We start from the raw sequence: 13,513 nt of genomic DNA, 5'->3' as shown, positions 1-13,513 counted from the left end.
TGTTAAAAAAAGGTTTTCAATGAGTCTTTTCTCTGTAGAACGATATCCAAAGAGACAAAAGTCTTAGTCAAAATTTACAAGAAAACAACTTGAAATTCAAAAAAGGGCGAAAAAGACTTAATAATATGCTTTTTAAATTATATATAATATAATATATATAATAATTATATATAATATAATAATTCTGTAACATAATTTTAAACATGCAATTATGATTATTATCAATATTGTTTTTTCCCCTCTTTTTTTCTTGTTTTCCCCAAAAAAAATGTCTATTAGCTTTTTAAAAATTGTTTTCTAAATTTACGTAATTGCAATTTGTGGATTTTTTATTTTTTTACCAAGTTGTTCGTTGCCTTTTCTTCCCATATTTTTGAAAGAAATCGCACCAATTTGCTCAAAGTGTAAAGAAGGCAATGTGCAGCGAAAGAAGAAAATTCAAATATAGTTCTTAAAAATTATAATATTTCTGTGACATAATTTTAAATTTGCAATAGCATTAAATATATTTTTTACCTAGTTTTTATTTATTATATAATTTGCCATACCTACTAATGTCTCGCATTTTTTGGAATATTTTTACCAATTCGCTCTTTGCTTTTTTTCCCCATGTCTTTGAAAGAAATGGCTTTAAATATGTACTTATGATCACTTTCCTCCCCAGTTTTTGACTTTTCTCCCTCAACATTTCTCCCTCGCTTTTTCTTTAATTATGTTTTAAGTCTACTAATTTCTTGGAATATGTGGAACATCTCTCTGAACAGTACATTGCCTTTCTTCTCGTGTTTTTGAATGAAATGAAAAAAAAGTTAAATATCAAAGTTTTAAATATTTGTGAAAGTTGTCTGAACGCAGCAAAAAAAGCGACGTCCACTTTTTAAAGAGTTAACGCTCCTCACTCACCTCTCTGTTTCCTCCCAGTCGACGTGCACGCTGAAATCTTCAGGCGAGGTTGGCGTTGGCGTGCACGTGTTCGAGGTGATGCTCCAGGACTTCCCCAGCAAAAACATCACTCTGACCTACGCAGACGGGACGTCGGTGCTTCGGGACGCTTCGGCCACGACCTCGCCTCCTCTCTGCAAAGTCAAGCTGCAGTTCTGCATGGAGAGTAAGTTCACGATATCACACGAGTAAAGCTGTGATTTATGATCAGAAATGAAGACGTGTCATTGTTATTTCACTTTTTTTAGGCACTTTATTTCTGAAAGTTTTTATCTTAAAACAAAAAGATCAAATACCCCCACCCCACCAACCCAATGTCAAAGAAAACAGGTCACTAAATACATAAAATAAAAAAAATCAGATAATATAAAAACATTAAAAAAGACATAAAATACGTTAAATATAAAATTAAAAGAAATAGATCAAATCAAATTAATTAAATGTAATTAAATCTAGTTTAATGATAGACCAGTCCAGACACAATTATCCTAAAAGTGTTAAATCCAGTTTGCAGTTGTTGTTGGTGGATCCTCATTAAAAGAAGAAATAACAGAAAAATAACAAGAAATCTGTAAAAAGTACAAGAAAATTATCAGAAAATTTGTGTTAAAAAAAACAAAAACAAAGACATGGATAAAAAAGCTTTAAAAATCAGAACTTTTTAACATATAATTTAAATATGTAATTATGATAATTATAAATAAGGTTTTTGCTAGATTTCTTCCCCTGGACATTTTCAACTAACTTTCTCTGAATCTTCTAATTTCTTGCATTTTGTGGAAGATTTAGTTGCTAATTTCTCCCCCATGTTTTTGAAAAAACAAATCCACCAGTTTGTGCAGGGTTCAGAGGTTTAGATAATAAGTCTGAAGCAGAAAAGTGATGTCGCTGCAGGTTTCAAAGGGTTAAGAAGAGTTATTCCAGTTGGCAGTAGCGCGCGTTTCGAGACGCGGATCAGCAGCGTTTCTGAAGGTTGTGCAGGTTGAGCTCCGTCAGCGGCTGCAGCGCGTCGGTATCTGACGCCTCTCGTGTCTGTGTTTCAGTTCTTCCTCCGATCCCAAACTGCGAGGCGGCTCACGTTCAGCCCGTGTTCCTGTCCAGGACGCCGTCGCACGGCGTCGTTCTTTACGCCTCGGTGGGTCAGACGTTTGAGCTTCATGCCGAAGCACAGGCTCACCACGCCAGGTATGGAAACGTTTTTAACTCTTTGAAACCTGCATCGCCTTTCCCGTGCTGCTGTCGGACGTCTTTCACAGATATTTAACCTTCTGAACCTCAAGCACATTGTTCCGTTTTTTTCTTTCACAAACACGGAGACAAATAAGCAACTAGGTAAAAAAATGTTTCGCAAGAAGCCAGAAATTAGTAGATTTAGAAAATTATTTTTAAAAAGCTAGGCCAAAATGTCTAGGAAAACAAGGGAAAAACCAAATTTATAATTGTTTATCGTTATCAGAATTATTTTTTTTAAATGTTGCAAAATTATTGTAAATTTTTAAGAACTTTTTCACTTTTTTACACATTTTCAGGTAATTTTGCTGTACTTGTTAATAATTTCTTGCTACTTTGGTTATTTCTTCTCCGTTGCTCTTTGCCGTCCTCCAGTGTTTTTAATTATTATTAGAGATTAGAGATCTAAACAACAAGAGAAAGTTTTCCTCCAAGAACTTAGAAAAAAGGCAATGAGCAACTTGTCAAGAAACGCCTGCAAATTACAAGATTTAGTAGATTTTTTTTGAGGGAAAAATGTTCAGAAATCTTCTTCAAGAATTTTGTTTAGGTCATTTCTTTTTTTTTTTTTTTTTACTTTTCTTGTAAAACTGTTTTCCTCAATTTTCAAGCAAGTTTTTTGTGACATTTTACTGATGAAGTTGCTCATTATCTTATTTATTCTTATCTAAGTTAAGATAATAACACCTTTCACTCCAATGAGAACAGTGACTCACATCTTTTCTTTCTTGTCCTCTTTTCCTGAAGCATCGAGGACTTCCAGGTGAGCGGCCCGCAGAACATGAGCAAAACGTTCCAAGATGAGAAGCATGGAAAAGCTTTGTTGACTCTGTCCTGGACGCCGCAGGACAGCGACGTCTACAGATTTGTCCCCGTCTGCTTCACTGCAGAGACGAACGAGAGGTGAGAGCTTCGGCACGTCTGACTGTCAGTAACTGTGTTTCTGCCGCGTCGGCAGAGATAAACTGTGCGTCTTTACTGGTTCCCAGCTGGTGCAGCCACTGGTCCAGCCTCCTCCTCAGTCAGTAGATCATTGTCTGCATGGAAGAGACGTGAACACATATTCAGTTTTATCTGACGAAACGTGAATAACACGCGGGCTTAAAACACAACAAATAAAACATGCTGCAAGAATAAAGTGCAATTAGTGAAAACGGGGCGCTTTTTTAGGATTATGAGACACCGAGGACTCAGCCGTGGTTACAAAATCGTCCGAATTTTTCAGAAAAATAAACATTTTTAATGACCTGCAGAAATTTGATTTTGATGAAATGATGATTTTTTTTTCTTTAAAACTTTCAGGGAATTTCTTTTTTTCTTTAAAACATTTTTTGGTAATTGTTTAATGTCTTTAAGAAAAAGTTGCTTTTCTTCTTGGAAATTTTTGGTCATTTCTTTTCTCTAAAACGTTTTGGCAATTACTTTTTTTCTATAAAAAACTCTTTTAGTAATTTTGATTTTTTTTGCAGGAGGAGGGAGTTAGCTGTTCTATTCTTTTTTTTTTTTAACCCTTCCCAAAGATACAAATATTTTCTTGAGCCTCTGAGTGACTCAGTGGGAAATTCATAGTGTTCAATCAGTCCCAATCCAACAATAATTTATTTTTACAGTTTCAGCCGGTGATACAAAACATGTCTTATAAACTTGTTTTATTTAAAAATCTTTTTTGTAATTCTTCTTTTTTTTTACTTTTTGATTTTGACTTGGCAATAACTTTTTTCCTTTTAAAACTTTGTGGTAATTTTTACATTTCTTTGTAGTATTCTTTTTTTCTAACTTCCTAAAGCTACAGATATTTTTTTTGTTGAGCGTCTGAGTGACTTTGGAAAAATGCATGAAGCGTTCGTCCCACATGATGTGTTAAAGGACTTTCAGAAATTTAAAAATCCAACGATAATTTGTATTTTTTAAGCTTTTGTTTGTGATAATTGGTGTAATTTTTGGTGATTTTTATTTTTTAAAAGCAGCAAATTATATTATAGAAACTGGCTCCACTGAATGTGTTTCTCACAGATATGGATGAAATAATAATTAATACAGTTGAACTTGAACAGGACAAAATGAAGTGATGGCATTTTATATCCAAGAGGTCAAAGTTCAACTTCACTGTGACATCATCATGTTTTCGGCGCGGTATCTCAGGAACAGAGAGAGAGAGAGAGACATTTGGTAAAAAGTAGAGCACACATATTTCGATAATAAATTGAACGGTTTCAATTTACAACCATTATTTTTTATCATTTTAATTATAAATAAAATAAATATTATAAAATAATTAATTAAATAAATGTAACAATTTACAAAATAAACCACATTAAATATATTTTCTGTTAAATCTCAATTTAAAAAGCAAAAAAGAGTATATGAAATAAAAAAGTAAATATTTTACACTTTATTCTTCTGCATTTTGCACTGAAACTTGTTTTTTTTTTTTTATCTTTGTCATTCAGCCAATCAGAGATGAGATGTGTTGTCGTCATGGTGACCCAAGCAGCACTCATTCAAGGTCTGTAGATCATCAGTTTTCTCTGTTGTTTCTAGGATTTTAGGACAATTTTAGGATGTTTCTATAATGTTAGAACATTTCTGGGATTTTGGGATGTTCGTAGAGTTATCGGACGTTTTTAGGATTCTCGGATGTTTCTGGGATTTTAGGACATTAGCTTCTTATCGAGGACCTCTGTCAGCATTTTGACGCTGTTTTATTCTCTCTGACATCTTACGGAGACTAAAAGGACAAAAACAATTCACAGTGTGAATAAATGTATTTTTACTGTCAATTAGAAACTGTTTGGGGGCCACCAGGGACCCTGTCAGGGGCCAGATTAGGCCCACGGGCCGTAAGTTGAGCATCATTGTGTTAAAGACATACGTGTCCGTGTAGATATAAATGCATGCAGAACACAATGAAATCAGTCTGCTGTCCTCCCGAAGACTTGGTTTGACTTATTCCTCGGTTGTTTTTGGATAATAGCGAGACGCTCAGAGTCTGTGGTGTCTGTTTTTGGAGACGCGAGCTCAGATTGTGGTTTTCAGGTAAGGCCACCGTCAGATGCTCCCCCAACAAGATGGAGGTGATCCTGGACAAAACCTCCATGCCCGGCATCGACGAGAACTTCCTGCAGCTGAGAGACAAGACGTGCACTCTGACGTCCAACGGCACGCACATCACGGGGACCATGTCCTTCAGCACCTGTGGCACCAGACTGGAGGTGAGGACGCACACTTCCACTGTCCCCCATTATCCTCCACTGTCCTCCACTGTCCACCACTGTCCACCACTGTCCTCCACTGTCCCCCATTATCCTCCACTGTCCTCCACTGTCCTCCACTGTCCACCACTGTCCACCACTGTCCTCCACTGTCCTCCACTGTCCCCCATTATCCTCCACTGTCCTCCACTGTCCACCACTGTCCACCACTGTCCTCCACTGTCCCCCATTATCCTCCACTGTCCTCCACTGTCCTCCACTGTCCACCACTGTCCACCACTGTCCTCCACTGTCCCCCATTATCCTCCACTGTCCTCCACTGTCCCCCATTACCCTCCACTGTCCCCCATTATCCTTCACTGTCCTCCACTGTCCCCCATTATCCTCCACTGTCCTCCACTGTCCACCACTGTCCACCACTGTCCTCCACTGTCCCCCATTATCCTCCACTGTCCTCCACTGTCCACCACTGTCCTCCACTGTCCCCCATTATCCTCCACTGTCCTCCACTGTCCACCACTGTCCTCCACTGTCCCCCATTATCCTCCACTGTCCTCCACTGTCCACCACTGTCCTCCACTGTCCCCCACTGTCCTCCACTGTCCTCCACTGTCCTCCACTGTCCACCACTGTCCACCACTGTCCTCCACTGTCCCCCATTATCCTCCACTGTCCTCCACTGTCCTCCACTGTCCACCACTGTCCACCACTGTCCTCCACTGTCCTCCATTGTCCTCCACTGTCCTCCACTGTCCACCACTGTCCACCACTGTCCTCCACGGTCCCCCATTATCCTCCACTGTCCCCCTCTGTCCTCCACCGTCCCCCACCGTCCTCCACTGCCCCCCATTGTCCTCCACTGTCCCCCATTATCCTCCACTGTCCTCCACTGTCCACCACTGTCCACCACTGTCCCCCACTATCCTCCACTGTCCTCCACTGTCCCCCATTATCCTCCACTGTCCTCCACTGTCCCCCATTATCCTCCACTGTCCTCCACTGTCCCCCATTATCCTCCACTGTCCTCCACTGTCCCCCATTATCCTCCACTGTCCCCCACTGTCCTCCACTGTCCTCCACTGTCCTCCACTGTCCACCACTGTCCACCACTGTCCTCCACTGTCCCCCATTATCCTCCACTGTCCTCCACTGTCCCCCATTACCCTCCACTGTCCCCCCTTATCCTTCAGTGTCCTCCACTGTCCACCATTATCCTCCACTGTCCTCCACTGTCCTCCACTGTCCTCCACTGTCCTCCACTGTCCTCCACTGTCCTCCACTGTCCTCCACTGTCCTCCACTGTCCACCACTGTCCTCCACTGTCCCCCATTATCCTCCACTGTCCTCCACTGTCCACCACTGTCCACCACTGTCCTCCACTCTCCTCCACTATCCCCATTATCCTCCACTGTCCTCCACTGTCCCCATTACCCTCCACAGTCCCCCTTATCCTTCAGTGTCCTCCACTGTCCCCCATTATCCTCCACTGTCCTCCACTGTCCACCACTGTCCACCACTGTCATCCACTGTCCTCCACTGTCCTCCACTGTCCTCCACTGTCCTCCACTGTCCTCCACTGTCCCCCATTATCCTCCACTGTCCTCCACTGTCCACCACTGTCCACCACTGTCCTCCACTGTCCTCCACTGTCCCCCACTATCCTCCACTGTCCTCCACTGTCCACCACTGTCCTCCACTGTCCCCCATTGTCCTCCACTGTCCTCCACTGTCCTCCACTGTCCACCACTGTCCACCACTGTCCTCCACTGTCCCCCATTATCCTCCACTGTCCTCCACTGTTCTCCACTGTCCACCACTGTCCACCACTGTCCTCCACTGTCCCCCATTATCCTCCACTGTCCTCCACTGTCCACCACTGTCCTCCACTGTCCTCCACTGTCCCCCATTATCCTCCACTGTCCTCCACTGTCCTCCACTGTCCACCACTGTCCTCCACTGTCCCCCATTATCCTCCACTGTCCTCCATTATCCTCCACTGTCCTCCACTGTCCACCACTGTCCACCACTGTCCCCCATTATCCTCCACTGTCCTCCACTGTCCCCCATTATCCTCCACTGTCCTCCACTGTCCCCCCTTATCCTCCACTGTCCTCAACTGTCCACCACTGTCCTCCACTGTCCCCCATTATCCTCCACTGTCCTCCACTGTCCCCCATTATCCTCCACTGTCCTCCACTGTCCTCCACTGTCCCACATTATCCTCCACTGTCCTCAACTGTCCTCCATTATCCTCCATTATCCTCCACTGTCCTCCACTGTCCTCCATTGTCCCCCATTATCCTCCACTGTCCTCAACTGTCCTCCATTATCCTCCATTATCCTCCACTGTCCACCACTGTCCTCCACTGTCCACCACTGTCCTCCACTGTCCCCCATTATCCTTCACTGTCCTCCACTGTCCCCCATTATCCTTCACTGTCCTCCACTGTCCCCCATTATCCTCCACTAAACTTTTAATAGTTTCAGTACTTTTTCCTGATTTGACTATTTAAATACGAAGTGTTTCGACCGATCTGTCTGTAACTTGTTATATCGTACGTTGTCTCTTTTTGAGAATGAGGCCCGTGGCTCAATGAGATCACCCGTATAAATAAAGCTTAAATTAAAAAAATACATTAAATACTTTTATTCAAATGACATCATCATAGCAGGACTTTTACCCATAACAGAAAAGTATTTTTTTACACGGCGGTATAAGTATTTTTATGAAAGTAAAGGAAGTGCAGACGTCTCCACCGCTGCTTATCTCTCCGTCTTCAACACAGGACAAAGGCGACTTTCTCGTTTTCGCCAACGAGGTCAGCTCCTTCGAGCTGCCCAGCGAGGTCATCGTCCGCAGAAAGGCCGTAAAGATCGACATCTCTTGCCAGTTTCCCAAAACCATCAGCATCTCCAGCTACTACAACATCCACAAGTCCGACTACATCTTCACCGAGTCCAGCTTCGGCAGCTTCGGGTACACCTTTGAGATTTTCCGCGACGGAAACTTCACAGAAAAGATCCCGAACAGCGACTATCCGGTGGAGGTCAAGCTGTTAGACACCGTCTACCTGGGCATTCAGGCCGAGTCGGACCTGCCCAACGTCAAGCTGTTTGTGGAGTCGTGCAGAGCCACTCCGGACGAAGACCCCGACAACACGCTCTCCTACGACCTCATCAAGAACGGGTGAGTGCCGCCGCCTCCTCACAGGAATGCTTCAGGCTTTTACTTTGAAAATGTTTAAAGTAGCCAAAACATATCGGCATTGTACGTTTCTGCAAACCACAGAAAGCCAAAGTCACATTTTTACTTGGTGTTATTATGTAGCAGCAGAGGCGTCCTGAGGTCCCCGAATGTTTTCCAGTTAGCCACTCCTCTAAATATATAAACTGTATATATATTTAAAAAAGAAAAAAAGGCTTAACGATAAAAAAATTATGTCATTCTGTTCAAATTTGACATTTTTTAAAAATCGTGATTAATCACACAATTTCAATAGTCATTTGCGATTAATTGCATTTTTTAATCCCATTTTTAATTTCATTATTTAGCATTAGGAATCAAATAACAGCAAAAAACTGCACGGCACCAACACAAAGCGTTCATGTCGGTAAAGAGGAGACTCAGAGGTACCACAGAGCCCGTTTTCATTCAAATATCTGGAGGTCAGAGGTCAACGGACCCCTGTCAAATGGCCTTGTAATTTTTAATTTTTTGTGATTTTTCAAAGGCACAATTTTGCCAAACTTCAGGGCATTATTACGAAGCTGTAATACTCCGAGCGTTACAGCCTCTTAAATAATACAAATTTTAAACTCAGCCCTCCCGCAGAGCTCCGGGCCGATCCCCCAATGTCCCCAAATCCTCCAGACGCCCCCGTGTAGCTGCAACGTTAAAACTTAAAACATAATGCTGCGGGTAACGTGGTTTATGAGCAGACGCAGATCTGTAGAATATTATATATAAAGAATGTACTATATAAACCTATAAATATAAAAGATTAAAACACTAAAATGCTAAATGCTACACTATATTAAAATATACTATACATACATAAAATAATGTATACATGAGCGTGTGCAAATTGGTAGAAGTTTCTGTAATTTTAAGTCTGAGAATTGAAATATTTGTGGTATTTGTGGTTTGAAGAAATATACATCGCCCACAGATTTTGGCTATTTGGCTGCTTTAAAGATCTCAAAATATAATAATAATAATAATTATGATATCATATTATATTTTGCAAGAAATTAATAAAAAGAAAATTACCTGGAAAATAAAGCAAAAATAGAAATAAAAATAAATAAATAAGTAAACAAAAGAACAAACACCTGGGGAAAATGCATTTTTTAAAAAATAAATAAATATAATATTAATAATAATAATAATGTTTATATTCAGTTCTCTGACGGCGTGTCTGTGCCGTGTTTTTTTGTCTCGCAGGTGTCTGCGGGATGAGACCATCCAGGTTTATCCGTCTGATCAAACCACGTTCAACTTTCAGGTTCAAGCCTTCAAATTCACTGGAAGCTATGACCAGGTGACAAATACGATTATGACATCATCATTTTAACACATTACGTGCCGTTTCACGCTGTCATTTCATGTGTTTCTGTGACATCACGTTGAAACAAAAACGGCGTCAGCGTCCGGCTCTTCAGCTGAGCCTCACTGCTGCTGACGTCACGAGCTGCTCGCTCATGTGGAGCCACAAACACCTGTACAGGTGAACGTGAGCCACAGCTGGCAGCCAATCAGAAACCGTCACCTGCAGCGTGTCACCTGTCCCCCTCCAGGTGTACATCACGTGCTCGGTCATCCTGTGCGAGCCGGGCAGCGCCTTCTCCAGGTGTGCGCAGGGCTGTCTGCAGAGTCCGTCCCGCAGACGCAGACGCTCGCTGAGCAGGGAGACAGACGGGCACTACATTACCCAGGGTCCTCTGCAGTTTGTGGGGCCGCCGGTTCCCGGCGCTGCCGTGGAGGATCGACAAAACCCAGACAAAGGCGTGGCTAAAAAGATCGACACGCCCACTCCTGCAGGTTCAACACAGACAGCTTTCTTTCTTTCTTTGTCCTGTCTTTGTTTATTTGTTTGTTTATTGGTTTATTTGTTTGTTTGTCCTGTCTTTGTTTATTTGTTTGTTTATTTGTTTGTTTGTCCTGTCTTTGTTTGTTTGTTTGTTTGTCCTGTCTTTGTTTGTTTGTTTGTTTTTCCTGTCTTTGTTTGTTTGTTTGTTTGTCCTGTCTTTGTTTGTTTGTTTGTCCTGTCTTTGTTTGTTTGTTTGTTTGTCCTGTCTTTGTTTGTTTGTTTGTCTTGTTTTTGTTTGTTTGTTTGTTTGTCCTGTCTTTGTTTTTTTTGTTTGTCCTGTCTTTGTTTGTTTTTTTGTTTGTCCTGTCTTTGTTTGTTTGTTTGTTTGTTTGTCCTGTCTTTGTTTGTTTGTTTGTTTGTTTGTCCTGTCTTTGTTTGTTTGTTTTTCCTGTCTTTTTTCCTCATTGTTTGATTCTTTGTTTGTCTGTCTTTGTTTCTTTTGTTTTGTTTTTTTTCTTTCTTTTTTATTTTTGTTTGTTTCATTCGTACTTGTTTCTTTCCTTCCTTCCTTTTTTGGTTTCTTTCTTTCTCTCTTTTTGTTTTTCAGTTTTTGTTTGTTTCTGTATTTCTTTCATTGTGTTTGTTTCTGTCTTTACATTTTTTTCAAAGTTTGTTTGTTTGTGTTTCTTTCTTTTTTCTTTCTTTCTTTCTCCCTCTCTGTTTCTTTCTTTTTTGTTTATTTCTTTCCTTCCTCTTTTTCTTCTAAACTTAAACTCTGACGTGTTGTTTTGTTTATTGTTTATTGTTTATTGTTTATTGTTTATGTTTGTCTCTCAGTGGACCCTCCACCGGTGTCTCCGGGACCTGAACCCAGCGGAGGACATTGGCGGATCGTGGACGTCCTGAGCACCAACCTGAGCTCGGTGATGTTCGGCGCCGCCTTCCTGGTGTCGCTGGCGTTGGCGGCGGTGGTCGTTCGTTACTTCGGCAGGAAGAGAAAAGCCGACGACCAGAGTTCCCTCTTAGTTTCAGACTCGGAGAGCTAAACACACCGTTTGTTCTGTTAAAAGACGAGTTCACAGTTTTTAAAGAGTTTGTCTAAAGTTGCGCTCACGCTCGTTCATCCTCCCTCCTCTTCGCTCTGACCGTTAAAGATTCTTCCTCTCTGGAGGATACAAACTTGTGACGAGACATCAAACGTGTTTTAGGACGTCGATGGATGATTTTGGCATGGGTCACATGTCGTCATCGTCTCTCCACACGTCTCCTTTAATACTCTTTAATAATACACACTGTTAGTATGTACACTGCACTGTACATGAAAAAACTTCAGCTGAACGTCAGCCGCACCTACAGCTTCGCGTTCGCTCGACCAGTTTTACACGAGCTATAAAAGTCCGAAACAGACGTTCAGGTCTGCTGCTGTCAAAACAACTCAGTCTGGTTTTGCAGGATTTTTTCGCTGCTGCTGTTCTGCAGTGAACATCTGACGAAAGGTTCCCACTAAGCAGGTGCTGAAAGTTTGTGATAGAAAAATTCAGGTATTAAGAGGTGAGGTTTGCATGTGACAACCAGCTGAACGCACCACGCCCTCTCCGCGCAATCTGCAAACCGCGTCCAAACTTCTGCCAGATTGACAAATTCTGCTCCACAGTTAATTGATTGGCAGAAGCTGCTGCCAAACAAAAAATGTCAAATTATAGTAAAAAAAAAAATCCTTATTCAAATAAAATGCAAAAACAGTAAATTTACCAAAATTTTCACGAAAGGTTTTGCGGAGAAACAATTATTTTAAAGATTTTCCAAAATTATAATAAAAAACCTTAAATAAAATTATGGCACTAAAATTTTAGTTTGTTTTTTTTTAATTTAACTTTTTTTTCTAAATTGTAACAAACACCTTCAATAAAGTTTAAAAAATGTCAAATTACTGGCATCAGCTGCTGAAAAACAAACCCGTCGTGTGCTGTAAAGCTCTCTGAAGCAAACTGTGATATGTGATAATGGGCTTTATAAATAAAATTGACACTGAAATTGAAAAACCGTGAAATCAAAGTAAAATATCCTAATTAAATGAAGTGGAAAGGGTTTCGCAGAGAAATATTTGTTATATATATTGTATTGTTATATATTGTTATTTTTCAGATTTTTCACAAAAAAACAATAAATTAAGATAATAATAATTAAAGTTTTGTGGAGAAAAACTTCAATTTATTTTCAGATAAAGTGGAAAAACAAAATAAAACAAAGAAATACATTTAAGTGTTTTACAGAGTTTAAAAACTACATCTACCAAAAAAAGGAAAAAAATTATTGTCATGAAAGTGAAGTTATTGTGTGGAGCAAAATATCATTTTGACTCAGCTGCCTCCTCGTGGTTTAATAACATAACACAGAACATAAAAAATTCAAAAAACTTAATCGGGTTTTGTTAAAGTTTCCTTCCATCGTGATTCTGCACGTTTTCTACGGCTTTTACAAGTGAAGTTTGGATTTACACATAAAGGTGTTGATGATGATGCCTCCAAATATCTGCGACAAAACTTTAATTATTTAAGAGAAAATCAAAACTTCTCAATGAGCTGCAGCTCAACAGATTTTATTACATTTTTCTTTAGATTTAATTCCTTGTTTTTTTAAGAAAAAAATATGTTATTGAACAGAATAAAGCTCCAAAACCTGTTGGCAAAAATGTCTGAAGCGCCACAATATGCTGCAGTTTGAGATGAAATCGACGTGTAATATTAAAACTTTATACAGACAGTTTGAAACTCAGTGAACTGTCCCGACAGCTCAGTAGAGGAATATCTGTAACCGTGAAAAAATATATTCTGTCCCTTAAATGTTTTTTTATTTACAATAAAACGGGGAAATTATTTGGACTTTATCAAATAAACACAGGCCTGTGTGTGTGGTTTGTTTTGTGTCTTTTCTGTGATGTAACTGTTATTTGGGGCTGATTATTATTTTATTTTATTTTATTTTATTTTGGTTTGTTTTGTTTATTTTAATTTTCTACTTTTATTTAGGGTTTCATTTTGTTCCAAATAACAGAACATTCCCTGACTTAGAAGATTATAAAATATTTATATTTAAAAA

The 13,513-nt window shown here is 40.2% G+C and overlaps 1 protein-coding gene across 3 annotated transcripts in view; it reads left to right on the top strand.

The window, feature by feature from the left end:
• The window catches only part of LOC121945771 (uncharacterized), a 33,264-nt gene extending 19,954 nt beyond the window's left edge, over window positions 1–13,310 (top strand). For all 3 annotated transcript variants that reach the window (XM_088076044.1, XM_088075994.1, XM_088076015.1), the window contains 9 exons: window positions 922–1,108; window positions 1,986–2,127; window positions 2,920–3,075; window positions 4,623–4,678; window positions 5,209–5,384; window positions 8,171–8,571; window positions 9,829–9,925; window positions 10,182–10,425; window positions 11,252–13,310. In XM_088076044.1, coding sequence (XP_087932170.1) covers window positions 922–1,108; window positions 1,986–2,127; window positions 2,920–3,075; window positions 4,623–4,678; window positions 5,209–5,384; window positions 8,171–8,571; window positions 9,829–9,925; window positions 10,182–10,425; window positions 11,252–11,460 — 1,668 coding nt within the window. In that variant the 3' untranslated portion in view covers window positions 11,461–13,310. The remainder of the gene's footprint in view (window positions 1–921; window positions 1,109–1,985; window positions 2,128–2,919; window positions 3,076–4,622; window positions 4,679–5,208; window positions 5,385–8,170; window positions 8,572–9,828; window positions 9,926–10,181; window positions 10,426–11,251) is intronic.
• The last annotated feature ends 203 nt before the right edge of the window (window positions 13,311–13,513 follow it).

The sequence above is a fragment of the Plectropomus leopardus genome, chromosome 1 (genome assembly GCF_026936395.1).
Source record: "Plectropomus leopardus strain MGB_pleo_1.0 chromosome 1, ASM2693639v1, whole genome shotgun sequence".
In the NCBI taxonomy this organism is placed as follows: domain Eukaryota; kingdom Metazoa; phylum Chordata; class Actinopteri; order Perciformes; family Serranidae; genus Plectropomus; species Plectropomus leopardus.
This window is presented reverse-complemented; position numbering and strand designations above follow the sequence as displayed.